This window comes from Rhipicephalus microplus, chromosome 2, assembly GCF_043290135.1.
Source record: "Rhipicephalus microplus isolate Deutch F79 chromosome 2, USDA_Rmic, whole genome shotgun sequence".
Classification (NCBI taxonomy): domain Eukaryota; kingdom Metazoa; phylum Arthropoda; class Arachnida; order Ixodida; family Ixodidae; genus Rhipicephalus; species Rhipicephalus microplus.
The window spans coordinates 275150413-275169013 of NC_134701.1; the positions used below are offsets into that span (position 1 = coordinate 275150413).

At 47.4% G+C, this 18601-nt stretch overlaps 2 protein-coding genes across 4 annotated transcripts in view; one reads left to right on the forward strand and one right to left on the reverse strand.

Moving 5' to 3' along the window:
* LOC119179018 (uncharacterized) overlaps window positions 1–18601 on the reverse strand; it is a 137099-nt gene that overhangs the window by 65390 nt on the left and 53108 nt on the right. The gene's annotated exons all lie outside the window — the stretch shown is intronic.
* Window positions 11938–14008, forward strand: LOC142777861 (uncharacterized). Its single transcript, XM_075882024.1, has 4 exons — window positions 11938–12147; window positions 12562–12624; window positions 12798–12860; window positions 13328–14008. The coding sequence occupies exons 1-4, from the start codon at window positions 12066–12068 to the stop codon at window positions 13993–13995; spliced, it is 876 nt and encodes a 291-aa protein (XP_075738139.1). The 5' UTR covers window positions 11938–12065; the 3' UTR covers window positions 13996–14008.

An 18601-nucleotide genomic window follows, 5' to 3' on the forward strand; every position in this document is an offset into this window, starting at 1 on the left:
AAAGTTTCGCACCTGCCCAGTTCACGCACAATTGCCTGTCGTTCAGTGACACTCGCCCTTTGGAAGCCTTAATCGAGTTATAGTGTAATTTATCACCAAATAAACGTGATCACGTCCGTATAGAGCGATCGTCAATAATGCGCGAAACAAACGCAATCGCGCTCAAGCTTTGCCACCTGCATCACTGCACGGAATTAACAGTGCGAAGGGCATGCAGCGCCGCCATCAAGGATGCGGTAAAATGCGCGCCGGGCGGTATATCCGAAGGCGCGCCGGGAGTCGACGTTCGATCACACACACACTTAATTGCTGGGCGTCTCACTGCGTATGCTTGCACGCAAGTGTATAATATAGGTCCGCGAGCTAGCACCAGTGATACGCCTCAACGAGGCGATAAGCGGATGTCGTTCTGTCGGACCACAGATTACGCCATCGTGACAACAAGCACACTGCCAAGCTTTCCGCCGTGAATATACTCGAAGTACTGCCAACATCGATGCACGCAAACTTCAAGCGAGGACATTGCACCATCAAGATGGCGCCACGACGCTTTCATTTATCACGTCATCATGGCCGACAATTGCAACTCTAAGGAGAGGAAAAGGAGAAGAACAAAAAATAAGATGTCAGCCTACACACGAGCGAACTATGCTTCATAGCTACTCCATGATCACCACACATCGATCTTTGCCCAGCTCAAGCTTATAGCGATGTTCGGCGATTCATATCTATTGACCGTAAACGCATGCGCGTACTCAAATGGCACCGGGTGCCCCCCCCCCCCCTTTCTCTAATAACTTGAGGACGGGGGCGCAGCAAAAAACCTTCAACGTTGCCTTCGCCCCCCCCCCCCCCCCAACTCCATCGAAGGGGAACACTGCACACTCTTATGCGTAAACGTGTACGAGGCATAGAATGAGCGCTCCGAAAGCTTCGTGAATTGGGCACTCCTTTCAGTTATCTGATTGATTGATTGATTGATTGATATGTGGGGTATAACGTCCTAAAACCACCATATGATTATGAGAGACGCCGTAGTGGAGGGCTCCGGAAATTTTGACCACCTGGGGTTCTTTAACGTGCACCCAAATCTGAGCACACGGGTCTACGACATTTCCGCCTCCATCGGAAATGCAGCCGCCGCAGCCGGGATTTGAACCCGCGACCTGCGGGTTTTCAGTTATCTGAGGTGTCACGATAAAATGAATGTACATTGCGCCAGTCTTCCTTTCACTGTCCGCTATAGTTTGTGTTCAGGGTCTACTGTCAGCAATGGAATGCTATGCGCCAAAGGTGCCTATCAGCCGATAGCGTGTTTTCTTCGTGTGGTCGACGAGTAAGAAGCCCATCGCGCGACAAGGAAATTGACAGCTGCGAGGTCTGCGTATCGCTGCGTATAGGTGGTTAATAGTTAACCGGTGACGACGCTTCAAAAAAAAAAAGAGAAGAAGAAGAAGGCAGATTTCTTACGCCCTTCTGGGGTGCCTGAGAGGCGACTTTAGATCACATATACACTTACGATCAAGTATTCTTGTTTTTTTTTCTATTTCCTCAAGAGACTGCCTTTTCAGGCATAACATATTCACACGACGCACATAAACAAACGTTCAATTCGTGCTTCAAGCCTAACAAGGATCGGCAGAATGGGTCCTTGATTGCATCCGTCCTTGCAAGTGGAAACTGCTTATTTTCACATTGGTTAAATGTAATTTCCTTTAACGCGCGATGAGCATGGCGTGTGGCATTTCCACGCAGCGTCAAAAACAGAGCAACTATAAACTTGCGTAGCCACGATCAACAAACAATCTAAGCGGAAGCTGTAACAGTTGGCGCAATGCCCAGACGATACACTGCGGACAAGAGGCTCGTTCGAAGAAGAAAGACGGTTACCAGAACGGCAGAGAAAGAGAACACAAATACACTACGGAGAGAGAGAGAGAGAGAGAGTAATGGAGACTTGAATGAGTGCCGACTCGGAAATAATCGAGCACGAAGAGCAGGTCCCCCTCGTTTCCTTCTTTCTGGACGGCGGCCGCCACGCGGCGCGAAATAGCCCGTTCGACACGAACCGCCACGAATCGTGAACTAGGGTCCTATCTACCTTCCAGTGCAGAATAAGTCGCGTGGTCGGCGCGAATGTGACTCGAGCGTGATCTGGCGATCACGGCGAGACTCGTGAACTGCGGAAAGCACGAACCATACGCCGTACTATACGGCGCACGAAAACACCAATCGGCAGCGCCGTGTGTGTACTCTCGCGGACTGAAGCCCATCTATTACGAGCGCGGAGAAAGTACGACACGCAGTGTTCGCGAAAACAACGTGTGACGCATATAGGCGACCATATATGCTTTTGTGGCCTGCGAAATGCGCTTATATTAAGGTTTCCACTACCAAAGCATACTTGGTTTGTACGGAGCCGCCGACTGCCGGTCGGAAGAAGTGACGCTTTCTACGAAGCCTTTACTGGTCTGATTGCTTAATGGCTTGCTTGCTTGATTGATTGATTGATTGATTGATTGATTGATATCCCTTGAAGCAAGGGCCGGTTATGGTATGAGCATCAGACACGTGGTGTACGGGCGTTGAGGCTGTTAATTATCTATCCGTACACCGGCCCTTACACATCCGTACACCCTTACACACTCTAGGGAGACAGCCCCTGCAGATTTCGAGGGACGTTTTCAAAGATGGTTCAAACCCTGGACACTTTCTCGCTTTGCGTAAAAGAATAACGGCCCAATGTCACGGGTGCCTATGCAGCTCGGTCTGTGGCTACCAGTTGGAGGTTCAAGGCCTCTGCACTTCTGAGGCCAGTATTCACAAAACCAACCTTGACCTTTCCTCACGTTTTCCTCACGTTTCTGTACCCTCTACGTGCGTTATAAGGGCACAGAAATGGTGACAGGGTAAAATATAACAATGAGATTGGTTAATGTATACTAGCTTACTGTGCTCAGCGAGCGCAATAACGACTTGAAACCGACGAGGAAAACTCGAGGTAAAATTGAGGTTGGTTTGTGAATACGGGCCCCGAGTCTGAGGACCTGCCCCATTTGTCCCGGTACCCGAACAAGGCCTGTCGTTTCGGGCAATGAGCCATCCTGTCGGGAGCCGAGACGGAGCAGACTGCCAGGCGTATAGTATAGTAAAGGCTCGTCATACGAGATAGCCGCGTCTGGAGAAGCAGGACAGGCGCTCCCTCCACACGCAAGACAGACGCGGCCCCATTCAACATGGGCGAGCCTGCACGCAAGCCAGCAGCAGCCACGGCGTCGTGAGTACGGTAGCTCGTGCGCGGAGTGAAGATAAGGAAAAGAGCGTCTCCCCACTCCGGGAGCTGAACTCCATACACGCCACGAACCGCGAGCAAGGACTGCGCCTGCAGTGTCTTCTCGCGAGGGAGGAGGAGAACCGGCTAGCCGCTGACACCAGAGACAAGCAAGGGGCGTCGCACAACATATCCGCGGACTGTGAGCCACGCTGACGAAAGCTATATACGAAGCAAAAGCCGAATGCAAAGCTGTACTGTAAGAAACTTGTGGGCATTTAGTACACCAATCCTCTTCATCTGTACATTATCATCATTATCATGTGTTGCTCATGCATCCTCATCGTTGTCATGTAGCATCATCATCTTGGTTCGTTCATCTCAGCTGTCGGCTGCCGGTTCCTCGGGCCTAATAAAGGTCTTCCAAACCAAGACTTCATAAACCAAACAAAAATATAGCCGGGCTAAAAAATGGAAAATGTCACTGGTAAATGACTACCAGGACAGCTTTCTCTCTTTCTCTTTTCGTAAAGAAGAGACCCACACGCAAAACGACGGACGCCCAACGCTTATCGCCCTCTATCCTCGTGAAAGAAGAAGACAATAAACGGAGTCAAAAACGAGCAAGACGACACCAAGACCAACTTTAAATGACGTAGCTTTCTTTTATGTTTTACTTTCTTCTTCGGTTTCTTCTCTCGTAAAGCGAAGAAGAAAGTTCGTAAGAGGAATCGAACGAACAGCACGCTGAAGGCGCCAATTTTCCGCAGAGTTATCTTTCCTTTATTTTTTTTCTACACGAAAGAAAATATCGGTAAAGCAGACCATCTTCACGAAAGAAACTATAGGTAAAGCGGACCAGCGCAAGGCGCTCTAAGCAAACGATCGCTGGATACAATGCGCTCAGTGTAAGCCTCCCACTCCCCACCCTTTTCTTTATTTTTGTTTTCTCCCGAACTGCACAACACGCGCCTACAAAGAGCGAGTGAAAGAAAATACGGCCCTGCAGAGCTATAGAGTATACCGTGAACCGGGCCTATATACAGCAAAGACCATGCGTCTACGCGCCCAGTGATCCGTGACGCATAAGTGCTATACCCTACCTACACTCGAGACGGAATGACAGATGATACGGTTATAAGTAAAGCAAGACAGGTGCTGGCACGACTACGAGGAATCGGTTGTCCGGCAGTGCGTATCTCACATACAATGCAGACAGTGTTCGAAAAAAAAAAGCTTCCATAAAAACAAAACAAAAAAAAAAGCCTAACTACAGATTACGAAGTTAGAAAGTAAAACTGCGAGTGAAAAAAGAAGAATGTACGCCTCTCCTGAACTCGAAGAAGCACATCTAGGGCAATAAAGCCTTCAATTAAAAAAAATGCAAAAACAGTCTACGCTTCGGTGAACAACTGCAGTGACTCATTGAAATTTCGTGTACTATAAAGTGGGGGAAAAATAGCTTACGTGTTCCCAACACAGAAGCAATGCTGAGCTTTGACACACAGGGTAGACAGAACTAAATTACGCAAAGAAAAAAAAAAGAGAAAGAGAAAACGGGAAAAATGGATGCCTGATCAACGCCATCACGAACGCGTGTCATACACACACATATTCGTGCAATGGAACCTGAAATAGATGTACACACGGCGGGGAAAGCTGGCACTCGGGACGGGCAACGTCATCATGTCGCGCTGCGCGAACACGGCGTTGGGCTTCTCTGCAATGTTATCGGAGCACCAAGTCGCGTAGAGCCCCTCAAAATAAAAAAGGTGATTAATCCGAAATCAGATTAGCAGCTCTCATCAGCTCTGACACCGAATGCAATCCACGACCAACGGGCAGCTTCCATATATATGCAGTCGCCTTTCGACGTGCTATAAAACGATGCAATTACAAAAAAAAAAAAAAAAACCTCCACGCTTAGGCAACGGGTATTACCTCCTGAAAGCGATCACGTGAAGATGCTTGCAAGGTCATGGCACTGGAGTGAATTTCAATGGGCTACGGCTATTCGAAATGGCGCCTAAATCTAGGACCGAAGCAGCTTTCAGAACTCGCTATCACCTGCATATCATAACGCGGCCGTTCTAGTATGAAAATCATCCGGAGAATCAAGCAGCAACCCCCAATGGAGGTTCCGCACATGGTAGACAACACTACCGGGTTAGCCGGACTCACCATGGACGCCTGCCGCCGGACCGTGTCCGACGAAGCCTAACTGTCGCATACCGTACTTCTAACGAGACTGACAAATGTGTTGTCCAGCGCTTGGAGCAAGGCTACGAAACGAAGATGGGGGGGGGGGGGGGGTTACTCCTACGCAGTCGACGTCACAGCTGCGCAGCGGCCGGCGCCAGACAAGAAAACAACAGACAGGCATTCCAGGTGGTGCGAAGAAAATGCGCGCGACATCGACCCACCACGAGTTACATGCCAGAAGGCGGAGGCACGGCAGCAAACAGAAACGGCCCGAAGAGTGATTTACGGAAGCCACCTATTTTCGAGGGTCGGGAAGGGTGAACCGAGAAAACCGGGGAGAGACCCCCGATGCCGCAACCTTGGCCCGCGATGCCGACTCCGGGCCGGCCAACCACGGGGTGAAAGGCCCGGGCGCCGTGCGGCTGGCGTGCCGCAAGTCACACACACACAGACAAAAATGCCACTTCTCAAGCTTTCCGCCACACTATGGGCAAACAAACAAACGAATGCAAAACGAACGAGAATTCGGAACGCCCTGGGGAGACCGAAGAGAGCGAGTACGTCCTCAGGTCGGCACAAAAGAACGATGCGACGGCGCACGCTCCTCGGGAGAGAAAGGTCGGAGACGGCTCAGAAGAGGACGCGTCAATGCGACGTATAGAAAGCAAACGTGTCACAAAGTGCGCCGGTGAAAGTATAGCATTTGAAAGAAAGAAAGAAAGAAAGAAAAAAAGAAAGAAAGAAAGAAAGAAAGAAAGAAAGAAAGAAAGAAAGAAAGCAAGCAAGCAAGCAAGCAAGCAAGCAAGCAAGCAAGCAAGCAAGCAAGCAAAACGCTCACTCCAAAACGATCACAGAGACACCGACCAGCCAGACACTTCCACACGACCCGCGCACTTCTACTAGTGGTGGCTTGCTGGAAAGCGATCTTTTTAAAAAGAAAGAAGAAAAAAAAAAGGTGGCTTCGCCATAGTGCGCGGACGCTCGGCACGGAAGCACAAAGAGCGCTGACACCAGCAAGCTTAAAATATACAAGTATATATTCAAGTGTATATACAGGGTAGTATATACAGAGCTGCCCCAGTTAGTAAAGCCGTCGCCGGTACAACAACGACGGCGGCGAGACAAAGAGTAAAGCAGAAAAGCGATGTCCTGTGCCTTGTCTTTCCTCTGTTCCGTCCTTCGTGCCGGCAAGGAACGACGGGTAATAAGCGGCTTCCGCTCCCTCAAAGCCAGGCGCGCATGCATGGATGCGAGGGCATCTGGCACCGCTTTCGGGCGAACTAGTTAGCGTTAGTCCGGAAGACACACACACACACACACACACACACACACACACACACACACACACACACACACACACACACACACACACACACACACACACACACACACACACACACACACACACACACACACACACACACACACACACACACACACACACACACACACACACACACACACACACACACACACACACTGACGACGGCTTTGTGCAAACTACGAAAAAAAAAAGAAGACAGACAGACAAGGTAGTGGAGAGCTCGCTCACTTTACTGCCATATTTTTTTTTCCTCTAAAAATTCTTTTTTCAACGTGCGGGAGTCCATTGTTATTGAAAGCGCACAGCATCATGCACCGTCCAGCGCCATCCCCAATAAACAGCGAGTAGGCATGTACGCAGGGGCTAAATTAGTGATGTGGATCGAGGTACGCCCCCCCCCCCCCCTCATTTCCCAAAAAGAATAAAACAGTTTGGGGACTCACGAGACTAGTTGTAAGACGAGGAATGCTCGAACAAATAAAACTCAAATAGATATATCGCAAGTTTTGTAAAAACAATGAAACAAGTTACGTGTTTAGATTTTTTTTTCTAGATTTCCGATTTTTCAGGTGACATACGTTCAATTGTGCCCCGCCGACACGGGCACCATTGCTCGAGACAGCATTGATTGATTGATATGTGGGGTTTCACGTCCCAAAACCACCATATGATTATGAGAGACGCCGCCGTGGAGGGCTCCGGAAATTTTCGACCACCTGCTGGGGTTCTTTAACGTTGTTGTGCCTCGCCCAAGTTCCACGTGGTCTTCGCGGCCTGCTGGCACCTGGCAGCTGTTGATGAGTCAACCCTGCACCGGGACGGCGACGGACGCGGACAATCGGGAAAAACCACGTCGCCGGCTCCTCTTGACACAAAAGTCGTTGGCCAAGCTTTTGTCAGCCGCCGAGAGCAACACTCCGAAGCAGCGTTGACTCAGCAGCTGTACGGGGTATTCTGCCTTGCTTGAGTCAACCTGGCTGCATCAGGGAGCGACTTTGCGCATGGGATTCCACGTCATCTCACTGTGGTGCCACGCTGGCGCGTGGGGTCTCCCTCACCAAACAGCGAACTGGGCATGCCTTGCCCCCTTTCCTAGGTTCAGAGGGAGGCGGTGTTTGGCTTTCCCTCTTCGGGGACGGAGAGGAAGACGACGATCTCATTGGAGTATCCTGCGCATAAATTTTCTTTGCAAGGGATCTTGGGAAGGCGGACGATGTATAAAAACGCTAGCGCAGAGGCGCTCGTGGGTGATTCTCTTTTCACGTTGTACCACGCTACCATGTAAATACTGTATATAAACATTTTTTTCTCCTTCTCCGGCTTCTCTACTCGTCCTCTCCGGGGACTCGGATGGCCCGAGTCCGCACCACGCTACCCAAAGGCGCAACAGTGGCTGGCAGCTTATGGGATTCGCCTGCGTCGGCTGCATCGAAGTGGTGAGTGCCGCGTGTTTGCTCTTCTTTTCGCCAGACTCGTTAGCGCAGATGGTCGGTAACGTGGTAGGGTGATTTTGGTAAATTTTGATTCGCAGACCAAGAATTGGGTGGCTCGTGGGCAAAATTACCTTAGAAGAGAAACGGTGTGCATATCTAAGATGGAGAAGTTTAAGGTCCAAGAACTCCTCGAAATTTGTCAGGAGCTGAATATTTCGGTCGGCTCGGTTAAAAGAAAACAACAAATTTTGGAGCACTTGGGAAAAGAGGAAGTGAGTTTAGAAGAGGCCATTGAGGCCAGAGAAACCATTTTGGCAAAGAAAGAGGAGCGTGAGCGCTTAGCCCGTGAACAGAGAGAGGAGGAAATAAGGAGGGATCGCGAGGATAAAGAACATGAAATCCGTCTGAAAGAACTGGAGCTTCGTATGTCCGTGGGAAATCGAAATTCAGGGGGTGGAGAATCAAAGATAAAGGATCTAATCCACACCTTCAAGGCGGGTGACGACATTGCATTATACCTCGTGCATTTTGAGCGAGCATGCGAAAATGCAGGGTTTAGTAGGGAGACTTGGCCACAAAAACTGATATGCGTACTACCAGGCGAAGTGTCCGATGTTATCGCAAGAATGAATAAAGAGGACTCCGAGGTGTATGACAGGGTAAAGGCTGCATTGCTACGAAAATGTCGCCTATCGACAGAGGCTTTCCGCCTGCGGTTCAGGCACTCTAAGAGGGGCAACGAATCTCATTCAGACTATGCCTACCAAATTAGAGCCAACTTTGAAGAGTGGCTCAAAAGCGCGCAAGTCTATGGCAACCATGACAAGGTCATTGAGTTGATGGTACTTGAGCAGTTTTACCGGGGAATTCCCGAGGAGGTAAGGCTTTGGGTGCAGGATAGGATGAAAGACGTAGACATGAACAGGGCAGCAGAACTCGCCGAAGATTACTGCTCACGCCGTAGTCTCCGCAGTACACCACGAACTTCGGAAAAAAATGAAAAGGTAGAAAGCTGGTCGGGAAACCAGGGACGCAAGAGGTTTGCAAGAAATAACTGGAAACCCGAGAATTCCAAGTTATTAGACAGTCAGCAGGGAAAGGACAGTGAGGGGACTAAGGCGGCACCTTCATCAGGTTCAAAGGCGCCTGGTGACATAGCGCATGCGTTAGAAGCGCGGAAGCCAGTTGTTTGCTACAGCTGCGGAGAAAAGGGCCACATGGCCAGGAGCTGTAAGAGGCACATGGCATTTGCCACAATTCAGGAGTCAGAGGATAGCTTAAAGCTGTTGAAGCCTTACATGAGGACACTCTCAGTGAACGGCCGAATGTGTAGGGTATTGAGGGACTCGGCGGCCACAATGGATGTAGCGCATCCAAGTTGCGTATCTTCCGAAGACTATATAGGAGAGTGTGCCTGGATTCGGCAGGTGGCAGAAAAGCAAAGCGTCTGCCTACCGATAGCGAGGGTTGTAATCGAGGGCCCTTTCGGCCAATTGTGTACGGAAGCAGCAATTTCAGCCAACCTTCCGGAGCACTTCCCTTACCTATTTTCAAATAAGTCTGAGGAAATGTTAAAAACACGTGGAGAATCATTTGCCACCGAAATAGCTTGCATGGCCCTTACCCGTTCGAAGGCGCGCGAGCTGACGCAACAGCTGAGCAGCTCACCCTCTGGGGAACAGACGTCCGAGGGCAGTGTAGGAAAACCTGAGGTAGTTGCGACGGAAAATGAGTCTGCCATGCGAGTTGTCGAGACGGAAACTGGGGCTATGGTCGACAACAGCGAGGAAATATCTCTAACGCCCGAAAACGAGGACTTGGTGACAGGCTCGGTGTTAACACCCGCGTCCACCAGTTGGTGTCAGCTAGCCAGAACCGACCGTGCAACGCTAGTGGTCGATCAAAAGGCGGATCTCGCACTCTCTATACTGCTAGATGCCATACATAAGGAAGGTAACTCTAGGAAGAACGTTTCGTTCTACACCCAAAACGAGGTGTTGCATCGCAGGTATGAGAACGCTAAAGGGCGGGTCTACAACCAAGTGGTAGTTCCACTAAAATACCGGCGGAACATTCTCGACCTGGCCCACAGCAACGCCTGGGCGGGCCACTTAGGTATAAAGAAAACGGAAGCTAAGCTGGCTCAGGAGTTCTACTGGCCCGGGTGCTGGAAGGATGTAGAGATGTTTGTCCGTGAATGCGACACTTGTCAGCGGATAGGAAAATCAACAGACAAATGGAAGGCACCAATGAAACTAGTGCCCATAGTCACAGAACCCTTCCGTCGGCTCGTGATTGACATCGTGGGGCCTCTGCCTCCATCTAAATCAGGATATCGGTACGTCCTGACCGCGCTGTGCGTTGCCACCAAGTTCCCGGAGGCAATCGCACTGAAAGAGTTGAGTTCAGTATGCGTGGTGGACGCATTGTTGTCTATTTTTTCTCGGGTGGGTTTTCCCTCGGAGATACAGTGTGACAACGGAAGTGTGTTCACAAGCTGCCTTACGACTACATTCCTAGAACGCTGCGGGATAAAAATCGCGCATAGCTCTATTCACCATCCACAGTCGAACCCTGTGGAACGCATGCACTCGGTCATGAAACGCGTTTTGCGAGCTTTGTGCTTTGAGCATAAAAGTGACTGGGAGGGGTGTATACCAGCTGCGATGTTTTCTCTGAGGTCGGCCCCACACGAGAGTACGGGTTTTAGTCCGGCTGAACTTGTCTACGGCAGGAACTTGAGAGGTCCGCTGCACTTGATACGAGAGTCATGGACTGGATATGGGGAGGACCCTAATGTGGTTTCCTATGTACTGGATTTATTGGGGCGACTGGGGACTACACGCGAAGTGGTGGAGAGCAACATGCGCGCAGCACAGGCGCTTTCCAAGGCCCGTTACGATAAGTCAGCTCGAAAGCGAGTCTTTAGAGTGGGCGATGAGGTGATGCTGTTGTGCCCTTCAAGAAAAAACAAGCTGGACGTACAATGGGAGGGACCAGCGACAGTGATGTCAGTGCTTTCAGACACCAACTACGAGGTAAAGTGGGGCCGGAAATGCCCCAAAGTGTATCACAGTAACCTAATGAAACCCTACATGCGACGAAAAGCAGTAGTAAACCTTGCACTCAATGTTCCTGAGGATGAGGGCGCGGAAATCCTTTGTCTTTCCGATGGCACGGTCAGCAGCACATTGTCAGATAGGGTAGACCCAGGGAACACCCTAAGTAAGGCTCAAGAGGAAGATTTAGAGCTTTTAGTACAGGAATTCGCTACCGTTTTCTCCGAGAAGCCAGGCAAAACGGATGTGATTAAGCACGACATTGAGCTGACGGTTAACAAGCCGATCAGCTGTAAGCCGTATCGGGTGTCACCTAGACAGAGAGAGATACTAGAGGCCGAAATTCGCCGCATGATCGACCTAGGTGTTATCATCGAAGCAGACAGTGATTTCACCTCGCCTTTGATTTTGGTTGAGATTCCGGGCCGTGATCCAAGGCCATGCGTGGACTATCGCCGCCTGAACTCTGTAACAGTCGACCAGACTTATGGTGTTTTTCACTGGGAGATTCAGAGCGACCGCCGAAATCCCGGAGCGAGCACTCGGATCGCACGAAGCCACCTCTGCCAGTGAAACACGAGAATGCTCCGTGAGAGGTGCCCCGGAAGTTGATTATGCATACGTCACGCAAACCGGTTCCGGAAACAGTTTATTTTTCCGCTCTCTTCGTTTCCTTGGCAACTTTGGCCGCCACTGCAGGGCGCGCATTTCGACCACGCAGTTAAAGCTTTGTAGAACACTTTAACGCAGTCGCGAACAGCAGTTGTGTAGCAAGTATGGAAGAGCACGCGGAATTGACACCGGCTGTGCGTCGGCTGTTGCTGGGCGTTTTCAGAAACAGCGGCAACGATCTGAACGGTAAGTGCGACGTACTTGACGCTGATAATAAACTCTGCACGGAATGCTAACTTTGATAGCTCCGCATGAAGACTGGTCAGATAATTGTAAAGCATGCGGGTACACGTGGTAACGGCCGCAATCGGCGCTCGCAAAAATACGGCATGTTGTGAGCAGGCTTTTTTTTTTAATCAGAGCAGTTGCTTACCCAACACCTTACAGTCCTACTATTTAGAATATCACAAGCGCCGGAATTTTCGCAGCGCTCACCAAGCTGCTGTATTACCTTTAATAAAAATGCATGGCGATCTCTGTATTCGCGCATGAATACATGCATGAAAAATTTACTAGAGAAGTAACGTTTTCTTGGTGATTCTTGACCTCTACTCTTTTGGTGTTAACCCGCAAATGTCTTTTCTTTTTCTCTATTTGAAGGTGCTACACAGTGTGACGCCACCGACGCTTTGTCACATACACAGGGCGCATTTTTAGGAAATGGTAAATTGGTCTACATGTGTCTCTGTAGAACTAGTTTTGTATACAGTCGTCTATATATGTAGAGGACAATGCCTTGACGAGCAACGTGTAAGGACTACTTGAAGAAAATTGTGTACCTGCTTAAAATTAACACATATTAACATACTACAATGCTTTTCAATTATCAAACACAGATTCTGCAGCGTCTACTGGTGCGTCACCAAGTCGGGCTTGTCAGCCAGGGACTCCTGCACGTGGTAAGCATGCATACACAAACATGCTAGTGGCATTAGGATGAAGATAGGTCCAGCAGATTGCAAACCCTCTCAAAAAAACCACGAATTACGCAAAACCATTTAATGGCTTCTTGCTCACGCTTCTCAATATTGGGTGCTTAAATAATAAAATTGAATTCAACGAATAGTCAGCTGCACGAAGAGGCCCCATATTTATTATGCAGTGTTTTCAAATTTACTCTCTAAGAAAATTATGCTGTGAATAAGTTATGTATAGTAATATTATGAATTTGCATGATTGTCTGTTCTGATATGCAAAGCGATCCCCACAGCACCCAATATTTGCTGTGCCAAAACAGTGTGACAGTACTAATGCTTTACAGTAAGTGTTCTATGGCTCAGAGAGCATATAGCTTCGTGCCCTGTATCAAAAAAGTCTATTAATGCCAGTTTATATGTATTTTATGTGTGTATAATGCATATTTCAGCTGCAGGGTGTGAGTGGACGAGTGGCGAGACGAAGCTGCTGCTGGACCTCTACGCCTCATATTTCCCTCAAGTTGGCCCTCTGAAAAAATTTCGCAACAAAAAGGCCATGTTTGAAAAAATTGCAACAGACATTAATAATAAACTGGGTGTAATGAGAACTGGTGAGCAGTGCTGCTCTCGGTACAAAACCGTACTGAAAAGAAAAAATGTGGCAGCTGGGAAAAATAATACGTCTGGCTGTTCCCCACAAGAAGTCCCCTACGAGGCCGAGCTTGAAAAAATCAAGTGGCTGGACGACAGCTTGGAACCAGAAGTGGTACGCGACGCAAGTGGAGTGGTATCAAAAAAGACATGTCCACAGTCATCCACCGAGTCTGTTCCACTTGCTGGTTCAAGCTCGTCAACGTCACACTCTCCATCCAGCTCCGTTGGGCAGGACGACACTCCTGATTCAAAAAGAAAACGCCCGAATTCAGCACGCGAGCTCCACCTGCAAACCTTCTTTGAAAAAATGAAGGAGTTAGATGAACGGCGAGCAGAGCGAAAGGCTGAAAGAGACAGCAAGAGGGAAGAGCGACGACTTGCTAAAACACAGCGACGAGAAGAAATGCACAAAGAAAAGATGAATCTTCTCCGTGAAATTTTCAACTTGAAGAAAAATGAATAAAATGTGAAAAGCATGTTTATTGTAAGCATTGTACACATGTGCACGTTGGCAGGCGCATTGATAACAGATTGACAATGTTTGTTGTTGAGGTGAAATAAGGGTTCCAGGGCCCTTTTACAAGACAAAGTTGCAATGATCATTATAATTTCACGCCGTTTTGATGGTAAGAAAAGCTGAACAAAGACTAAGAAATGCAGAACGTTTGTCCATGCAAATTTTCATCAGGCAAATGAAATGTTAATGCACAAGCAATAACCAAATTGCATGACAAAGAAGCCATTTCTCACAGCAGCAGTCACCATGCCTAAAGGACCCCTGACAAATTTTTGTTTTGACTTGAATGCTTTAATTAAGAGCATTGTGTCCGGTAGTCCCCAAACTTTGATCATAAATATTGCAATGTACTGTGTAATTAATGCAAGAATGGCTCCTTGTGACTAATTTTGGCATCACTGTAAAACTACTACTGGAATCACAAAAAATTACACAGCGAACAATCTCAGGAGTCATAAGACTATGTAGACTCGGGCTTTTGTGACGTTCAGAGCGCACTTTTTGAATTTGGGCACCATGCGTGGGAAACAATGAGTCGGGATGGGTGTTCATTACGAATATTCCTCGAAGCGACAGGTTTAACTGACAAGCATAGTGCCCCAACTGCAAGACAAACAACACAAACATTTCAAGCTCGTAATTTTGGTGACATTGTTCCATTAACACAAATGCTCCTCAGTGTAGCCTGCACTAGCTTGGACTTATGCCAATGTCACTACATGTTTCTCAGAATGTTTGTGGTGGCTGACGAGAGCTGGAGCCCAGCTATGTTTGGCCGGTTGACTTTGTCACTTTCTCGTGTCTCACCAGCACGAAGAGTGCAGTTACTATCAATATCACCAGCTATCTTCAGCTGCAGTAGCCATACCGACCAACACGCTGCGGCGTTAGCACTAGTCAGCAATAAGCATGCTGATGGCTTCGCATAGGAAACAATTACACTGATCCAGTCAGATTCCTGCAAACATCTTGGGTTGACTCACGCTATGTGGAAGCTGCTACGTGTCACAAAGCTAAGAAACAAAAAAATCAGGCTGCGCCCTAGCAAGATGAGTCACTACAACACAGTGCGGCATGCATTTTAGCTGGTTAGTACAGTGTTTCCTGTAGAAAACAGTGCTAAAGGATGGGACAAAGCAGGGACACAACCATGGCAGAGACACAACCATGGCACTGACTAACAGCCAAATGTGTCTTATTCTTCCAGTCTAGGTATATACACTCCACCACTAATCTGAAGGGTGAGAAAAAGCAAAAAAAAGACACACACAAATGTTGGCTGACTCAGGAGGAAAGAAATGCTCAATAAGACAGGAGAGGTAACTCCTTCAGAGAGAGGGAAATATAAGGGAAACTGATGCATGTTTCGCCGCCGTTGTAAATGATACGCTTCAGAAATGAGGGGCATGCATTTATCATGATTCTATTTTTTTTTGTTTCCTTGAGATTGTGGTAAAGTATATATACGCGGATTAGAAGAATAAAACGAATTTGCTTGTTAGTCAGCGCCGTAGTTTGTGTCCTTGCTTCGTCCCGTCTTTTAGTGTTATTTTCTGCTAGAAATCTCTACAACACGAAACAAAATTTACAACACCTTAACGTTTCTTGTTTTGTGTACACGTAGGCAGTCCTAACTTTAAATCAAATGCGCATCGCTTGCATTAAGCGCTCACGCTTCTCCTCGCCTTGGCGACGCAGTGCATCTTCAGTTGATGCAAGCGGGCCATTGTTGGGGGGAACATCATCCGGTTGTGCCTCCCATTCCCACGGTGCATGTTCATCATCGATGTACGGCGGCACATCCACATCACCACAATTAATGCACATATTGTGCAAAACACAACAAGCTATAATGAACTTGTTCATTTTGTCTACAAACAGAAAGTCCAGGTGCAGCAGCTGGCGGAACCTGGCCTTGAGGTCTCCAAAGGCATTCTCAATCTTCACTCTCGTTGCCGAAAAGTGATAATTGAAGGCGCGCTGCCTCGCGTCAAGGTGACCATAATTCCTGAATGGGGTTATGAGGTAATCTCGAAGCGGGTAGGCAGCGTCCCCGAGAACGTGGTACTTCCCGGAACAGCACACATGCGGCAACTTTGAAGAAAGCCTCGATGTCCTGAAGATTCTCGAATCGTGAATCTTGCTGGGGTGTCCAGTAGTCACATCGAGAAACTTCTTTTTGTGATCACACAGAGCTTGCAGTGTCAGTGACGGATAACTGTGCCTGTTCACATAGGTTGAACGCACTTTTTTTGCAGGGCAGCGGATGCTTATGTAGGATCCGTCAATGCAACCGATCGTGTTGGGCACTCCTGACACCTGTGACAGTGAGAGAAAAAGAACACACCTGTAGTGAACTTCTTGAAGTAAATAATCTTAACACTTGATGCAGTAGTTTTGTTGGTCTTAGCGGAGTTAACTTTAGGTGACACAAGTCTTTTACATGCCAGAACTATGGAATCATTGTACGGAACACCACAGCAAAAGGCATTAGAAATTTTAAGTGCCAGGGGTCCCTTTCAGGGTGTCTACCAATTTCATATTTCTAAATTCCTTGAATTTCCCAGGTTTTCCATCATGATTCAAAGCAAATTCCATGACTGCCACGTTTGCATGGAAAACACTGTACACTGCAAACAAACCCGAGTAGAAAAAAAAAACCGGGCGCTCTATAAAGGTAAACATAATTACCAGACGCACTCAAAATGTTCTCAGGGCATGCGACAATTGTGAAAAAACATGTAAATCTGGCCAAAATAAAACCCCTGAGCTAGGCAGTGAGCAAGTCAGCTGTTTGATGTTCCGAAGAACCAGGAAGAAAACACACAAGTTAAGAGTAACCGCAGATGAAGTTTGAAGGTGTCTGCGATCGTTTGACATCGCAGTCAAAGCTGCTGAGAAACTTAGAAGTGGTGCCATTTGGTGGCATTCGTGTAAAATGAAAACACAGGAGCCTGGCCGGTTCTGCCACTGGAGTAAAATCTATTTTACTATAATGGCTGTAGCCCACGCCGGTTAGGATGTGGATTGGATTTAATTAGATCGACCTGAACTACTGTATTTACTGACTCACCTATTTATATGTAGATTAGATTAGAACTGATTCGACCTAGATTGATGTATTTACTATTGATTTGCGCCGCCGCCTAATTTGCACACCTCTAAAGTATACTTTTCAACAAAAAAAGTAAATAACTACTACTCGCATATTCTATGTATCTTGCCTTGACAACGAGTAACGACAACGTTGCAAGAACATAGCCATACTGCAAAATGTTTTTTTTTTTTTACGACAAGCACATGCATTTATCTGGGCTGTCATACTTGAAGTGAAATGAAAGCTGGGGTCAACGTTTAAAGTGCTGACATTTGAATATGTGGTGGTGAGAATGAATTTGTCAAGGTGGAACAGTTTCCTTGATTCTATAGATGAATCATGAATGTCCGCATGTTACCTTGATTTACGTACTCTGCTGTAGACGTGACACTGAAAAATAATTGCAGATTTATTTACACAATCTCACAAAACTGAAATGAAAAATTTAGCTGAAGTTACCCAAGTTCTACCCTTGAAACACGAGCTACCAGCATAAGTGTGTAGCTGAAGACGTTTGGTGTTGCACCACCAATAATAATAATAATAATAATAATAATAATAATAATAATAATAATAATAATAATAATATTATTATTATTATTATTATTATTATTATTATTATTATTATTATTAAAAGACATGAGTAGCCCAGCAAGCTTCAGCTGATAGCAGTTCTAGCCTAGAAAAACCAGACGGCCTTCAAGCCGGGCCGAAATCTTGGCATAGACAAAACATGCATAAATCTACAGACGTGAGTCAGATATGCCGTGTGATATGTAGAAGCAACAGGCACCAAAAGAGTGGATATACCAACATGGATGTTAAAGAATGCTTTAGCCAATGTGAAGGACAAGTTGCCGAGCAGAAATTTCCTTAGTCTAGTTTATGCCATAGGCTGACATAATTGTGACCAGTACATCGGTGAAACTGGTAAAAGTTAAACAACACAAATATGATACCACAAAACGAGGCGTGGCCTCGACTGCCCTCCCTGAACACACGGAATCACAGACCACCAAATAGACTTGTAAAACTCTCGAATCCAGATACAGACAACTGTACATACGCTGCACAGGAGTGATGGGAGGCTTCTGACAATGTACTCTCTCTGCTTACGTCACGTATTTAGGCGTACTGAAGTACACTGTGCCTTTTTCATGACTTTTAAACAAGGCTCTCTCCCATATGAGGTACTGAAATGTCAGTAAACTTTGTGTTCTATGGGTCCCTTTCGCGTTTACACTCAGAAGCAAGAGTTATGCACTGTCCTTTTTTTTTTTCACACACCTTCCAGCAGCCCACTGTAGTTGCAGCTGAGAGACTTTTTAAGCTTTGATGAATGGCGATGCTTATTTTTGTGACGGTCCCACAGAACTGCTGTCAGTTTTCATGACCTGGCCTGGTTTTTTTGAAATTCCCTGACTTTTCCACGTTGGGAGACACCCTGCTTTTATG

Excerpts from the sequence above, each read along its gene's own strand:
- LOC142777861 (XM_075882024.1), top strand. The coding sequence starts at position 12,066 with ATGGAAGAGCACGCGGAATTGACACCGGCTGTGCGTCGGCTGTTGCTG. Across the intron at positions 12,148-12,561 it reads CAGCGGCAACGATCTGAACG|GTGCTACACAGTGTGACGCC; the intron begins GTAAGTGCGACG and ends CTCTATTTGAAG. Across the intron at positions 12,625-12,797 it reads GGGCGCATTTTTAGGAAATG|ATTCTGCAGCGTCTACTGGT; the intron begins GTAAATTGGTCT and ends TATCAAACACAG.